Genomic DNA, 14,679 nt, shown 5'->3' on the forward strand with positions numbered 1-14,679 from the left:
ATGAATCAATCATTTTTAATGGTATGGAATTATACAAGGTACAACTCTACTTGTGGACTGTCATTTCTTTCCATTGCTGGTTTTCCAATGCCTGTAGAATGGCTAACAAGATGCTAGTGTGACTGTGCCCATATTCTCCATCTTTTCCTATATGATTATTGATGTTTGCATTTGAAAACCTCAACATGGCTGGCAGCTAGCAAGTCTGCAAGAGGACAGTTTCCCATGAGTGACTTGCTACCACCATCCAAAGCCAACCACAAAAAGTACACTTGCAAAATGGACATAAGAGCCCAAATTTAGCACAAAATTATGCAATCTAACAAATCTAAAAAAATGATGTAAGATAGTAACAAACAGAAAACACTTGATGTGCAATAGCATTTGCAATTTGCTTTGAAGAAGGCAAGCCTATATGTAACAAATGGCTGAAGCAGGAAGTAAAGAGTGACTGCAGCTGCACAAAAACATGAACTGCTAAAAATGAAGTAGAGCAATTCCTTTTTCTTTTTAATTAGAGTTAACCACAACATGAAGTCACAACCAGTGTTTTCTTCACAGTCACCTGGGTATCTATGTCTTGCTGCTGTACGCTGAATAAACCTCAACAGCTGGTGTTTCATCAAGAGCCATCTGGGATCAGTCTGCCCCTCTGATCACAGTAAATAAGATACTCAAAGCGACTGGGTTACTGCCCTCTGATCTGATAACAGTTCAGCTATGGTCTTTCACTGTGATCTGACTGAGACATTACAGCCTCAGGCCACCTGGGTTGTGACCACCCAGGTAGAGTGACATTCTAAACTACTGTAGATTTTAACCCTCATTGTAATACATTAAATACCTGCTACATGGCTCTGTGGCAAGTGGCTGGCCCTGCCGTCTGTTCTAATTTTTACATGTTGTTGTGGTGGCATTTTGTTTATTATTCTGGCACCATTGCTTTAATCGATCTATTTATCTTTTCTGTCCTTAAGCTGAATAATAAAAAGCTTTAAAATATGAGCTTAAATTAAAAACAAAAGTAGACAGAAATAAAGAAAAACAAAGGCTTAAGGTCATAAAAAGTTCACTGAGTTGGTTTCATAGCCGCGGGTGTTGTCATGGGTGGAGCTGGTTGACAGTAATGTTTGTATTAGTCTGAATCATATGTGTAATTTCCTCTGACTGGAATCTTCATTACACATGTTGCTAATATGACTAATGATTTCTGTGATCATCGGCAAAAGTTCCCTGTCAGGAAAAAGTGCAGCTCAAGGGACGACATTGCTCAAAGAGGGCTTTGTCTAACTGAATGTTTGGGGCCTGAAGCACAGTTTTTTTTTTAAAATAGTGTCCAGCGCACTACTTATAAAAAAGCTGGCAAGTTATTTGCAGTCATAAAGAGACTAAAATTAAGTGCTAAAGCCTTCATGTATACATTGAATTTAGTTTAAAATTTTAAATAGCTATTTACACCTTCTTAAGCATCAACTTCAAGTACTTTTTAAGGGCTTTCCAGGCCTAATTCCCTCAAATTTAAGGACCCAACACAGCATAGTTTGAGACACAGATCAAGGTTAGATACTGCTGCAACACTGAGAATATTTATAATAAGCATCTGGCTTTATAGAAGCTCACAGACAACAATAAATAAGAGAGAGAGGCTTCAATGTGTAAGCACTTTTGTGTTACGATGATGGCAGATTATATCAAAGGAACTTCAACTTGTTAATAAACTCAAGCACTTTCAAGTCAAACTTATTTTGTAGAGAACATTTATAACAACCTCAGAGATTTTTAGCAGCCCATGTCTCTTTATGTCTTTTTTCAAAAACGCTCAAGACCTTTGTTATTTCCCCTCAAGTTCACAAACTCTCAAGGATTTCAAAGATCTGTGGGAACCCTGGATGCAGAAAGAACATGGAACCAAGTTTAAAATTCAATTTGTATCTAAAAGAATGCTAATATGGTTAAAAAAATGGTGGAACAATCCCATCATTTCTTCCAAGAAAAGGCATGCGTCATCTACAGAGCAAATATGATTTGAGCCAAGTTATTTCTCAGTTTTTACTTGAAGGGTGACCATTGTTTTCTCAGTGGACATTTTCTTTTAAAGCGAAACTGCCGCTGACATGGTTGGAATGCAACTTTTTGGGATGTTAAGGTCAGCAGAATCTAATAACTCGATCTTGTATAACTCCAAATACAATACTAATCTGAAAACAGCCATTTTGTGCAATAACACTGACACCTTGGAGACAGGGTTTTCATATGAAAGCAGTGTTCTTTCATAAGAAACAGTGCTGACCGTGACGTGATAGAAAAGTGAGCGCTCAAAGAAAACACCGAGTTTCCCATGTGCCTGTCTCTACCCTCGGGCTCTGTGTCTGAGGAAAACACCAGATCTGACATGTTTATGATCTGTCTTTGTAGACCACAAGCCCTCTGTGTCTCTTTTAAAGTAGGGAGTCGATCAATAGCCTCTGAGTTGCCACAGTGCATTACTTAAGCTCTTGCTAGCCTGCCAGCAGCAGTCAGTTGAGATTTAAAAGGCCCATCACAGTGTTGTGAGCCAACTGGAAAACAAAGAGTAAGTAAAGTGTGGAAAGATAGAGGTGTAAAGAATGAGTAAAACTACAAGCAGCATATACTGTAATACAGTGTCTTATGATAGATTGCAAAAACAAATTAGCATAAGAATTGGGCATAAAATATGCCACTGGCCTGACAGTACATGTTTCCACTTTTATTCTTCCTCTGCATTGTTTGCATGAATAGACATCATTACACAGTTCTGGTTTTGACTAACTGGACATACTGTACTTTATCACGCACAAGGCTACGGCTAACATTTATTCTCTTCAAAACCAGACTGCTTATGGATCAAAGTCAGTAATAAAACTATCCAAAATATCACTAAATCATGAAGAGGACAATCCCCAGCACATAATCCTTTGTGGATACACACCTTGAGAGGCCCTTGACACTATAAATACCTTTATGGCTGCTACACATTTCAGTGTCAGGACCTGACTTGTTCAGACAGCATGAAGCTGCCCCAGTGCATTTCACTCTTTCACAGACCTCTGCTGCATGAAATGAACAATCACTGGTCCGAAACACAAATCATATAATCTCAAAAACGTCTCCTCCCTACTAAGTCAATATGACTTCAAATTGGCTGGATGGTCACAGGTATTTATACAAGTGAATGAAAGAAGAGGCTTTCATTTCTTACCCACTGTACTGGCTCACACAGCTTCCCATCTGGAAACCTTGACTACGAGGCAAAAGGTGAATTGTTGAGAAGTGAGTGCAGGCTGGCCATTGTTGGTATCAAAAAGTATTATCCTGCATGTGCTCTTTCCTTGTCTTCCTCTGTCTGCCTCTTCGAATGCTCTTACCTGCCTAAGGTAAGGTAATGTGTGTTTGCCAACGCTGAAGAGCACACCCACTGTTAGCCAATAAAACCACTTCCAGTCAAGAGAGAAGAAAAAAAACAAGCTGAGTTAACCCCTCATCTGCCAATCAAAATAAAAGGTTGGCAGAATGACCTGTGTAACCTGTGTTTGAGAGGTAATGACTGACCTGCTGGTCTGTTTACCCAGAGACAGATTATATCGGATTTTAAGAAGCATATGTAACAAAGTCCTGTCTCTTACTCAAAATACATTGACACCAAAATTATTTAGTTTCATATGGTGACATACAATATTACCATTGTAATAGTGGGGAGAAGAAGCAAGTGGGACTAAAAACGTATTTTAAAGAGCAAAACTTAACTAAATAAAAGCTAAGTTTAGAAACAGCTTTGGTTGCACAGAATTTAATTTTTCAGAAAGATTTTAAAGCTATGGTACATTGCAGTAGCACTGATTTGAAAAAAACAACAACAAATCTATAAAACCTTCATCAAAAGTGGAGGGACTTTGAAGTTGACAATCAGACGAGCTATTACAAAAAAATCCAAACCCTCCCTGTCCCCCAAGCGTCTGCGTCTTGCACTGTGAGGCATTTATCCACATTTCACAAACACATTCCTCCTCCAGACTTTGATTTTGTCACATCTTCTTTCACATCAACAAAAGAAGCTCAGGCACCAAGGGAGATGTTTTGCTTTTTTCTGTTCATGGGTCAACTCAAAATCAAGGTTCCAATACCTGAGATAAACAGGAAATAGAGAGTGGACTAACACTGTAACCCACAGCCAGCACACCACAGAAATAACTTAGTTACTCATTGACAAGTTACAGACAAGGCTGTAAACAGTAGGTCACAAAAGAATGTATGTAGGAGACAGGTGTGAAATTGAAATGTGAGAGAGAGTATGGATGGGATACTATGTGATTTTATTGCAAATTGTGATAAAAAAAAAACAAACTCTCAGAATAAGGTGGTTGGTGTGAATTTCTGTAATCTGGATAATCATGAATATTTTATCCAACAGTGACCTAAAGAGACTGCTAGACAACAACAACAAAAGACAAGCTGCATACAAACCCACCTCAAAAATTGCAAAAGATCTTAATAGTATAGTATTGGCATATTTTTTATCTAAAGATAAGATAAGATATTTTATCTAAACATTATTTGATTGATTTGTTCACTACAAAGACAAAGCAAAAAAAGAAATATGCAATAAAAACAAATTGATCCTTAACAAAATGTAAAGTAATGTGATTCCAGTATGTTTTAGTGCCATTTTATGAGATTTAAGTATATTTTGATGATTGTTGTTATTTTGGCCAGGATAACTGTGACATGACATTATTGTATCATCCCATGACTGCAAGATAGCATGTAAATGGATCTCTTTCAATACTGGAAAAACTGATCGTAATAAGTGTGCAATTATTAAAGAAAATGTCGTTGGTTGTATCAAATATAAGTGACTACATGCTTTTGTTGCAAACTTCTGTTCAGCATTTTAATGTTGAGGCAGATGTCCCCTGATGCTCATTGCTTATATTGTTCATTGAAAACCCAGCTTAATTTTGAGGATGCAGACAAAAAACACACATAATTTCTCTTGATTCGATTAATTCATCATCCTCCATGTGAAGGGCGTGAGAACACCAACCAAGACATTGTATATTTTGGCATCAAAAATTTGGAGAGTATTTTCCAACACATATAGTACACCATCACAATTTTAGCACAACATTACCTAGACATCCCATATTAAAAGAAACTAGTACACACTTGATTCTTATACCACTTTTTATAAAGTGAGAAATGAGACAGGAACTTCTGGAAGAAATAAAAGATGACTAGAGCTCAAACTTTAAGAGGAGAGAAAAAGCAGGGAAGCTAGAGAAGAGACAGAATGGGGACGAGCTCTTGACGGGATGGAAGGGAGAAATGTTCAAGAGTTCACAGTGCTCTGGGCTCAAAGGATAAAAGTGCAGCACAGAAGGCATGGAAGAGGGGCGAAAATTACACGAAACAGAGACTGTGATGGTGGAAAGCCATGCACCTTGAAAACAACCCAAGAAGATGTAGATAATATGAGGGCGACGGGGATGCAAAGAGAGAAGAAACAAATACAGGTGGTGTAAGGTGTATGTCAAATTGTAAGAAGATGAACAAGAACATCTGAAGAGGTTGTGTCTGCACTAAAAATGTGTGTAAGTGTGGCGAATGCTACAGTCAGTAAACAGTCCCACAGTGCTATTCCATCTCATTGTGTGGGAGGCTGTGGGATGCGTTTTGTGAAAAACAGCAAGATGCTAAATGACACTCTCCCAAAACAACCCCCAAAATACATCTGAGTCCAAGTTCTGCACAGTCTCTGCTTTTAGTTAGTTTTGTTTGCTTGATTACAAGTATGATCATGACACACCAGGAGGAGGAATTGAAAATATACTGTGCAGAGTATTCAGCTTCAGTAAAGAGTGGAAGCTTTGCAAAAGCTGTGTTAAATGTATGCACTTGTGCATACATTTAACACAGTGGCTGGCATTAGATAGTTGGAGGTGTGTGGTTGTGAGTCACTTTTCATTATGAGGAAATCAATGCATAAGTTTCTCTCCTCTCCTGCTGACCTCAGATAGCTAGCAAGGTAGAGCTTTTCAAATGTAAATAACAGTAAACATCAAGGAAACGATGGAGTGGAAGGGCACAGCTGAACAAGCATCCTGCTAACCATCATACAAGCCTTGTAAAACAAACTGGTCGTCTGTCGTGCCGCAGCAGTTTCCAAATGGATAGCAGGAATTGTAACAGCGTTTCCCACTCATTCATTTATTTGCAGCGGGCAGCTACAACTAAATCATTTGCCGCCACAAATAGATTATTGAAGCTGGACTGGTTATTAGGAGCGCTATTAAAATATATAAACCATGCCGTTATTTATAGCACACTTAGAGCAGAGACGACGCAAGCGGAACTTAAGCGTCCATACTGCCTGTCGTAAAAGATTGCTTTCACTTACAAACTGCTCCTCTCATCCATCCATATGATCTGAGCCCCCCTACCGCCAACACATACGCAGTTATTCTGTGGGAAACACTGTGTAATATCATTTGATTCCTCAAAACTTGACTAAATCAAGGACAGCACCATTCAACCAGGTGTTTCATTTTTATATATGCCAATCTGACAGAGCAGAAAGAGAGGAAGCTTGTTACTGGTGGGACAGTGAGTGCTATCCCATCCCAGCTCTGGATTACTGCTTTATGCCCCATTGCCCGTGTTCTGGAGGAGAGACCACGCAGCCATCTTGTTGTAGTCAAGATATGTACTCGAGAGCTGGGGCCATCAATGAATTGAGTCTGTGCTAGATATGTAAAACATCAGGAGTGACTGTACCCAAAACTACATAAATCATTTCACAAACAGAAACCGTGGATCACCAGAACAATCCAGGAAACCATTAACACACACACTGCAGCCATTCGGGAAACATGGATACCTATGAAGAAGCAGCCTACAATGTTAGAAGAGGCAAAAAGTATTAAATTGTTGGAAGAGCTGACAGGATAGCATTTTATTGGAGTAGTACTTTGTATGATTTCATTTGTCTTATAAATGATTGATTTATGATAATGACATTTACTAATTAGTCAGGTTGCATCAAATATTAGTCTTTATTAGGTGGGAACCATATCCATTTGTAGAATGTTACACACGCTGAAAATACAGCACGTGTGGTGAAATTTAGCACAGGAAGTAACTGTTTCCAACCTACTGCTTATGCCAGGTACATTACAATGAGCCAGACAACTCATTATTGAATCACTCACACTTTTGGTGTGGAGTTTAGTGGTAGTTTACTGGATTTGTAAGTAAAAAGGCAATTATTTTTTTTATCCCACTGGCTTGAATCATTCATGATCCAATCCCGCTGTCATTACACACTAAGCTTGTAAATATTTTGCTAAAATAATGATTAATATAAATGGATTGTGAGTGTTTTCATGGTGTATTATACAAATGATTAGTACTTCACATTATTAGCAGTGCCTTCGCTTTACAGCTTTCCTGATAAATTATTTTTTGGGCCACTGCTGCATCCATTTGACTCATTACCACCTTTTAGCATTTCTGGGCACTTATCTTTATTTCCATGTCAAAAAAAAAGTCACGTTCAGCAGAAACAACCTGATAATTTAAAATCACAAAATAAAAACGTATCAGACATGTAAGGGTTACCTTTATCTGGCACCAGTAAAGGCAGGGTGGGGGCTGATCACAAAATTTCACCTACTTTTATAGTGCCAAGGAAAAGAAATCTAGACAGAAAAGGTCAAAACTCCAGCAACACTTGGAGTCAAAAGAACAACTTCATTGTAAGACTTACACATTTCGGCCCCAGTGTTTTCACCATTAGTCACACCGAAGGAAACTTACTCCAAGAAATTATACACAAAGGGTAACATCAGGCCAAACACAAATAATGACCTTATGATGCAAGAACAGAGACACTAAACTGCCAATAAGACTGACTGCTGTGACTGTGTGTGTGTGTATGAGGCTTTCATGTTAAAGGGAACATGCCATCTATAGTAAAGTGATTAATAGATTGAAGGTTGATCCGACTGCTGTTGGATGACTTGTCAGACACTGAGATCCCCTCCTGAAGGGAGACCGGAGCACAGAGCCTGCTGTTCAGGTAATAGATGACATTAAGGAAGAAACCACATAGGCTGTGAAGCCTATGCAGTCACTGGGCAAGTGGGTAAGCAGATTTGCCAAATTAGGAGCAAACACCTCCTGAATCTGTGATGAGGGATCTGTATGATAGGGGAAAAGTACCCTGGGGCTTTCGTGGCGCAGCTGGCAAAGGTTGAGCATCTTAATTTTAAGCTGGGCACCATGAATGCTCTGAAGGGGATGCATGTGGGTAATGGTAATACGGGCACTGCATGCCAAATAATTCATTAGCTCAACAAGAGGTGATGTAGGAAGAGCCTGTGAGGACTTTGATAAATTACTAACAATTCCACCACAGGCCTTAAAGACAAAGGCATGTTTCGGTGTAAAAGCTATATTCATCTTGCAGCAGTGCAAAGTATCATTCACCTCTTAAAACACCTATTAAATTGTTTTCTGTAGGAGCAACTTCCCATTGTGAGGTTATTCTTTCTACATGACTTCAATAGCAGCCTAACTGCACTCTGTATAAGGGCCAAAATCCTACAGATCTCATCTACTCGATGTACATGTGTATACCTAGCAAACAATAAGATTACATTTTTTATCCTTATTAACCCTTACTGATTACAAAGAGATATATTTACCTTAAAGGGATAGTTTAGATCTAAGTCATTAAAGTGGGCTACTATGAGGTACTTATCCATTATCAGCATTTTATCTACAGTAGATTTTAGTCAGCATGCAAACACTTTGGAGAAGCAGACAGGGGTACCGGAACGAAAGCTAAGCAATGTATAGCTGTGGTCATGTGCAACAGCAAAACATATTTTTTCCAGCAAAGAAAATCAATACGAGTAGAAGTATATGCTATGCTTGGAATATTTTCACCAATTCACCTTGATGCAAACTAACAAATCAATCAGGGCAGCAGTAGAACAGCAGCTCCTGTGTTCAGCAATGTTAAATTACAGTTTTTCACAATGGAGTCTAGTTTTGACGAGAGCGATAAAACAACTTCAGTTCCCGCTCTGTGTGAAAATATTCTAAATATAGTGTACACTTCAACTGATGGTTATTCTTTTGGGGGGTGGCTGCAATATATTTTGCTGCAGCCCCCGTCCACAGTAGTTCATTGCTTAGTTTCTGAGTTGGTACTACTGACTGGTTTTCCAAACTGGTGGCATACTGACTGACATCTCCTGTATGTAATACAATGACAATGGATAAGTATGTCACACAACCATACTTAAAAAAATGAACCTTTTAACTATGTCAGTTCTTGGTTTGAGATTATTTAGGAACCCTCTGCAAAAGGCCCGAAAATTTAGCCGCTTAATAATTTTTATCCCTTTGTTTTCAGAATTCTGCAGAAAATCTGAAACCACATTTAACCAACAAATACCTTTTAAAACAAATGTCAAAGCAAATTTATACTGTTACAGGCTTTACTGTTGTCATAGAAGCATCATTTAATACAGTCAAACAGAGGAGAGAGTAAAACCTTTAAAAATTTTGGACAAATACCTTAAATTCTTGCTGATGAGCTCACATCCACTGGTGTGTGAGGGTGTTGTTCGCCCTGGGCTCAGAGGTCTGGGTTCTTTGCTCTCATCAGGTGTCTGTAGTGCATTTTCTCTGCACTCCTCTACTCGTAGCTCGCCTTCTCCATCACCAAGAGTGCTGCCACTGTCTTGTTTGTAGCTGAAGATGATGGTTGGCTTTTGGGTGGGATCCTCTGGCTTGGCCTCAGTGAACCAGTGATGCTGTTGGATTGGTGGTGGTGGAAGCATGTGAATGACTGTACCATCAAGCCCAACTATCTTGCCTTTCTCCTTTTCTCTCTCCACCCTCTCTCTCTGCTCATCTTCGTCTTTCCGCCGACGAAAAAAGCTCTTAAAAGAGATCCAGCGTTTGGGTTTGGAGCTTTCTGCTGAACTACGTCTTCCCTCTCCACCTGGACTTACTTCACCTTCACTAGGTCGAACAGGAGAACTTGAGGCAGAACTCTTGGTCCAGTTGCTAAAATGCCTCTGGAGGATATTAGAAGCATGGTAGGGGGAGGATGTAGATCTAGGAGGGGGGAAAGGCGCATTGGGCTCTGACCGGGGGCTGGAGAGTGGGACAGCAGCAGAGGCACTCTGAGATTTAGACAAAACTTTAGAGGGCGTGTCCTTCTTGGCTTTGGAAAGACAGCCTTCAGTTGTGGAGAAGAGAGACTTGGGTCGAGTGAGGGTCTCCTTCATGGCATCAGGTGGGAGGGCATACAACTCCTCAGAACTAAGGGTATTGGCTTGCACAGAGGGTGACTCTGGAGGAGACTGGGGAGGCTGGATTGAGGCCACAATCTGTAAAAGCACAGCACTGGCCTCCTCCCTTTGGCTTGCCTCTGTCCCTGAGGACAAAGCTAAGTCTGTGTTATCATCTTTACTGCAAGTAGCATCTCCATTTGTCTTGCAAGTGTGAGTAACAGAATTGGCAGTGGGGCTGGTTTTAGGTTGGTTTGCAGTAATAGCAGGGGAACTTGTCGATGCAGTGGGAGAGAGGGCCCCAACTGCGGAGCTCATCACAGTGCTTGTCACAGTGCTAGAGTCTTTAGTGGTTCTAGGTTGTAAATTTGGTGCTTTTGAAACTGCCTCGGGTGAAGTTTTTGTCTCTTCAAAAGAGGCTCTCTCTGATGTGCCTCTACCAGAGATAGTTTTCTCTGTTGAAGAGGACTGGACACTCTCAGAGGATCCAATTTCCTCATAAGTATGGCTGGTTACCCTACCACCTACCCCTTTTGGCTGTGTCAGTTCCCCGCTGAGTCCTAAAAAGCTCTTGTACACGGCTAGGTTGTCATATGCACTTGGATTGATAACAATTGGTACCTTAACAGCATTCTTGGAGCTGCGGGCATAGGCAGGCTCATCTCGAATAATAATGGGAAAAGGAGGCATGCCTGCATTATTGAAGCTGTTAAACTTGATCTCTGATAAGTTGGAGGATTTTACAGGAACAGTTCTAGAGGAAGACAACCCAGCAATTGGAGAAGTGGGAGCTGACTTGTGGCTGCAGTGTTGAGTAGGAATGGAGGGGCCAGGATTACTCCCAACACCTATATCCACTTTAGGTATCTTTTGGCGAGGACTTGTGCTTGATGTCCACACTTCTTGATAGCGTATGTTCCCTGATTTCTTTCGGGAGGTGCTTGACAGAGCTACAGATGAGGGTGATGTTGGCATCACAGGAGAAGAAGGAGATAGAGGGGAGGTTGGAGACAATGGCTGACCAACAGGAGTGCTACAGAAGGATGTAGGACTGGAAGGCATTGACAGGTTTTTGGGTTTTGGAGTAGATTCGAGAGTTTGCTCATCTTTGTTGGCCATGGATGCTGACACATCCACAACAGTGTAAGGCTTACAGATCAGTGATTTTTCCAAATTCACTACACGGTATGGCTTAGCTTGCTCCTCTGTGGGACTAAAACTAATTGTGACTGGTTGACCTGGAAGGGCCTGGGGCATTGGTGTGCCTTCTCTGCCATCCTGATCTTCTAACCTAATGGCCAGCACAGCCTTGTGCGTTTCAGTCACCTTGAGTGGACTCAGTGCTCTGTGGATGGGCTCCTTTTTTAGGGGAGAAGTGCATGGGACAGGCGCCCTAGAGGATGTAGGCGAATGCAAGCCATTTCGAAGAGCACAGGGGGCACTGCTCCCACTGCTGGATGTTGTTCGGGAATCTTCTGGTAGTGATGACGATGATTCTGGAGAAGTAGTAGACTCTGAATTTGACAGGAAACCACTGCCTTGCATGTCATGGGGCCCATAGGGTAGAAGAGCTCCATTGGAGTCAATGGATGGGTATCCATTCAAGATCTCATCATAGCTATCGTCATAGTCGACTGCACAAATCCGCTGTAGTGAGCGGTTGCGAAGTGGCACAGTATTCCACTTTTTCCCTGCAGCAAAGGGCACTGGAGACAATGTGGCAGCACGGAAATTTGCAAATCGTGGCTGGCCTCGCATACGGATCTCCATGGCCAGTAACTCTTCATCACTTTCATCCCAGCTCTCATGTTCATCATCATCTCTTTCTGTCTCTTCCTCCTCATCCTCCTCTTCTTCTTCATCTTCACTGGAAAACTCTGGATAGCAAAAGCGACCGCCCTCTGTGCTGATGATCTCAGAGCTATCGCTAAGAGATACCCGTTTTTGAGCAGTGCCACCACCACAACTACTGCTGCCTCCCATGGCCAGGCAGCTTGAGGCTGGAAGACCTCTTTCCAAGGACCGCTGGTACGAACTACTAATTCTTCCCCAAAACAGGTCCTTGGAACCAGAAAGGGGAGTAGGGCTAGGGCCAGGGCCTAACCCTGCAATCTCCTTTAGAACATCTGCCAGTCCACTGTTGTTGTTATTTCCACTAGGGGTCCTAGGGCTAAGTGGTCCATAACCCTCAATCTCCTCACTGCCATCCTCTCCTTCATTGTTGTTGCTGGGCCCACTAGGCCTCTTACGGTTCAGTCCATTGCGATTCCAGACTGTGAAGGCTGATGTTTTGCCCTGTTCTAAGACATTTGGTGGTCGTTGCAGGTTGCCATCTGAATCCAGTCCTACAGATGAGCAGGGCAGCATCATAGTGGGCTTAACAGCAATGGTTGGCTTTTTAGCCACTGGTGGACGGAAGTGTCCTGAGCGGGCAGACCCACTGCTAGCCCTCTGTGAGTTGATGGTAAGGTTAGTGTTTGCTCTGGCGCTAGCAGGGGGTGGATTTTGTTGCTGAATTGTTGGAGGCCTCTGCTCAGAGGGAGGCTTCCCTCCACCACTCTGAGCCAGACAGTGCAGACTCTTAGGTTTAAAGCAGTTCTTGCACTCGCCTGGCTTCCACACGTGCTCAGTGAAGGTGCTGCAGGCGGACATGGCTGCTGGTCCAGTGAGGCAGCCTGCTGGGTCAGTGGACAGGAAACCCCCCCATGAAGCTACGGGCTACAGAAACTGACTGTAGTATGATGAATACTAATTAGGCCTCCAATGTGGGGGACACTGGACCTGAAAAAAAGAACAAGAGAGAAAGGCATAATTAAACATATGATTCAAAACATTGATTTGACTTGTTTAAAACAAATAATTTAACTAAACAAACTGCACTGAGTAGTTAGAGACCTAAGCAGGACCAAAATAGTGACCCAAACAAGGAAAATTAAATCCCATCATATATATTTAAACCACTCACACAGAAAAGTAAACTGGTGTAAAGAGGATACATTTGTGTAGAAAAAGGGAATAAAGGGGAAATAAAATGTGTGAAAAGGAAGGAATTAAGATGGCAGTGTGACATTTTCTCCATTAGGTGGCAAACTTTCTCTACTTAGCAACCAGTCTATCTTGTGGGGCAGTCATCAGTCTCCTTCTAACTCTTTACCCTCAACTGGACCGCTAAGACTTGAAGAGCAGAGGGGCAGAAGTGAAGGGGATTAGGAGAGCTTATTTCAGAATTGCTGTCCTGTGTTGTTGTTGGCTGTTTCAGCTAGGCTTAGGTGAGATAAAGGTACTGATACTGCTCATTGAATCAAAACCTCAATATCCTAAATCCTATGAACTACATGAGTTACATGGAAAATGGAAATCAAAAGTGCTTCGGTTGAGTTCAGATGTACTGAAGTCTGACAAATGGCATAGAGGAAGAGCTTTTGAGTGTACAGAGGCCTGAAAGTAGAACAAAAGTAACACATTGTTTTGAAGTTTTGGCTTTGTACTCCAACAAAGTAGACCTGAAACTGAACAAGTGGGAGAAGTGTTTGTGGGTGCTTTTGTCCTTCTAAATGGAAAGTTTTGCTTGCCAGCAGTTGTAGTATAACTATATATATATATATATATATATACATATATATAAATTATTTTGTTATTTTTTCAAATATCAAATAAATCATTTCCCTCTTTGCTTCACATGTTCAATAAGTAAATACCAACGTACAATTCACAATTTAGTCTTTGTAAGATAACAAAGACTGACATTTTAAAATGTGGGTACAAGAACAGTCTCAGGTTATCAACACCAGCACATACATATCAGTCACATCCTGTTTTCTTGGCCCACTTGTGGCACCAGGAAACCACATCTTTGTATGTTTTTTAATTAAACAGTGCAGAAGTGCCCAATTTAAAATACTTTCAAGTCTATCACACAGACCAGAAGACTTATAAATAATAAAATTTGAGTGCAAAAGTTATTGGCTGTTCAATTAATATTTCTTCAATACCACACTAACATCAAATCAATCAACAATAAGGGTTGTGTTCTGCTAAAGTAACCAACTAAAATCAAGTTAATATGTAAGATGGTAGAGTATTCACATTATTTTGTACAACTGAAGTCTGTTTTGGGCCAGTACTTCAAGGACAGTATTATATTTATTAGACAAAAAACAACTAGAAGGGTAACACATAAAACATTAAAAAACCTTGAGAGTGGGTGGGAAGAAATGATATCAGACTTAAATAGCACAGAAAAAAAGAAAATGAATAAAGGATTTGGGATGGGAAGAAATTATGTCAGACTTAAATAGCACAGAAAAAATGAAAATGAATAAAGGATTTAACCGCCATTATCTAATAAGGGTCA

At 40.8% G+C, this 14,679-nt stretch overlaps 1 protein-coding gene across 2 annotated transcripts in view; it reads right to left on the bottom strand.

Annotated features, from left to right (window-relative positions):
- peak1 (pseudopodium-enriched atypical kinase 1) overlaps positions 1 to 14,679 on the bottom strand; it is a 104,041-nt gene that overhangs the window by 22,827 nt on the left and 66,535 nt on the right. For both annotated transcript variants that reach the window (XM_042495644.1, XM_042495643.1), the window contains one exon: positions 9,604 to 13,106. In XM_042495644.1, coding sequence (XP_042351578.1) covers positions 9,604 to 12,977 — 3,374 coding nt within the window. In that variant the 5' untranslated portion in view covers positions 12,978 to 13,106. The remainder of the gene's footprint in view (positions 1 to 9,603; positions 13,107 to 14,679) is intronic.

Source organism: Plectropomus leopardus, chromosome 11, assembly GCF_008729295.1.
Source record: "Plectropomus leopardus isolate mb chromosome 11, YSFRI_Pleo_2.0, whole genome shotgun sequence".
Taxonomy (NCBI): domain Eukaryota; kingdom Metazoa; phylum Chordata; class Actinopteri; order Perciformes; family Serranidae; genus Plectropomus; species Plectropomus leopardus.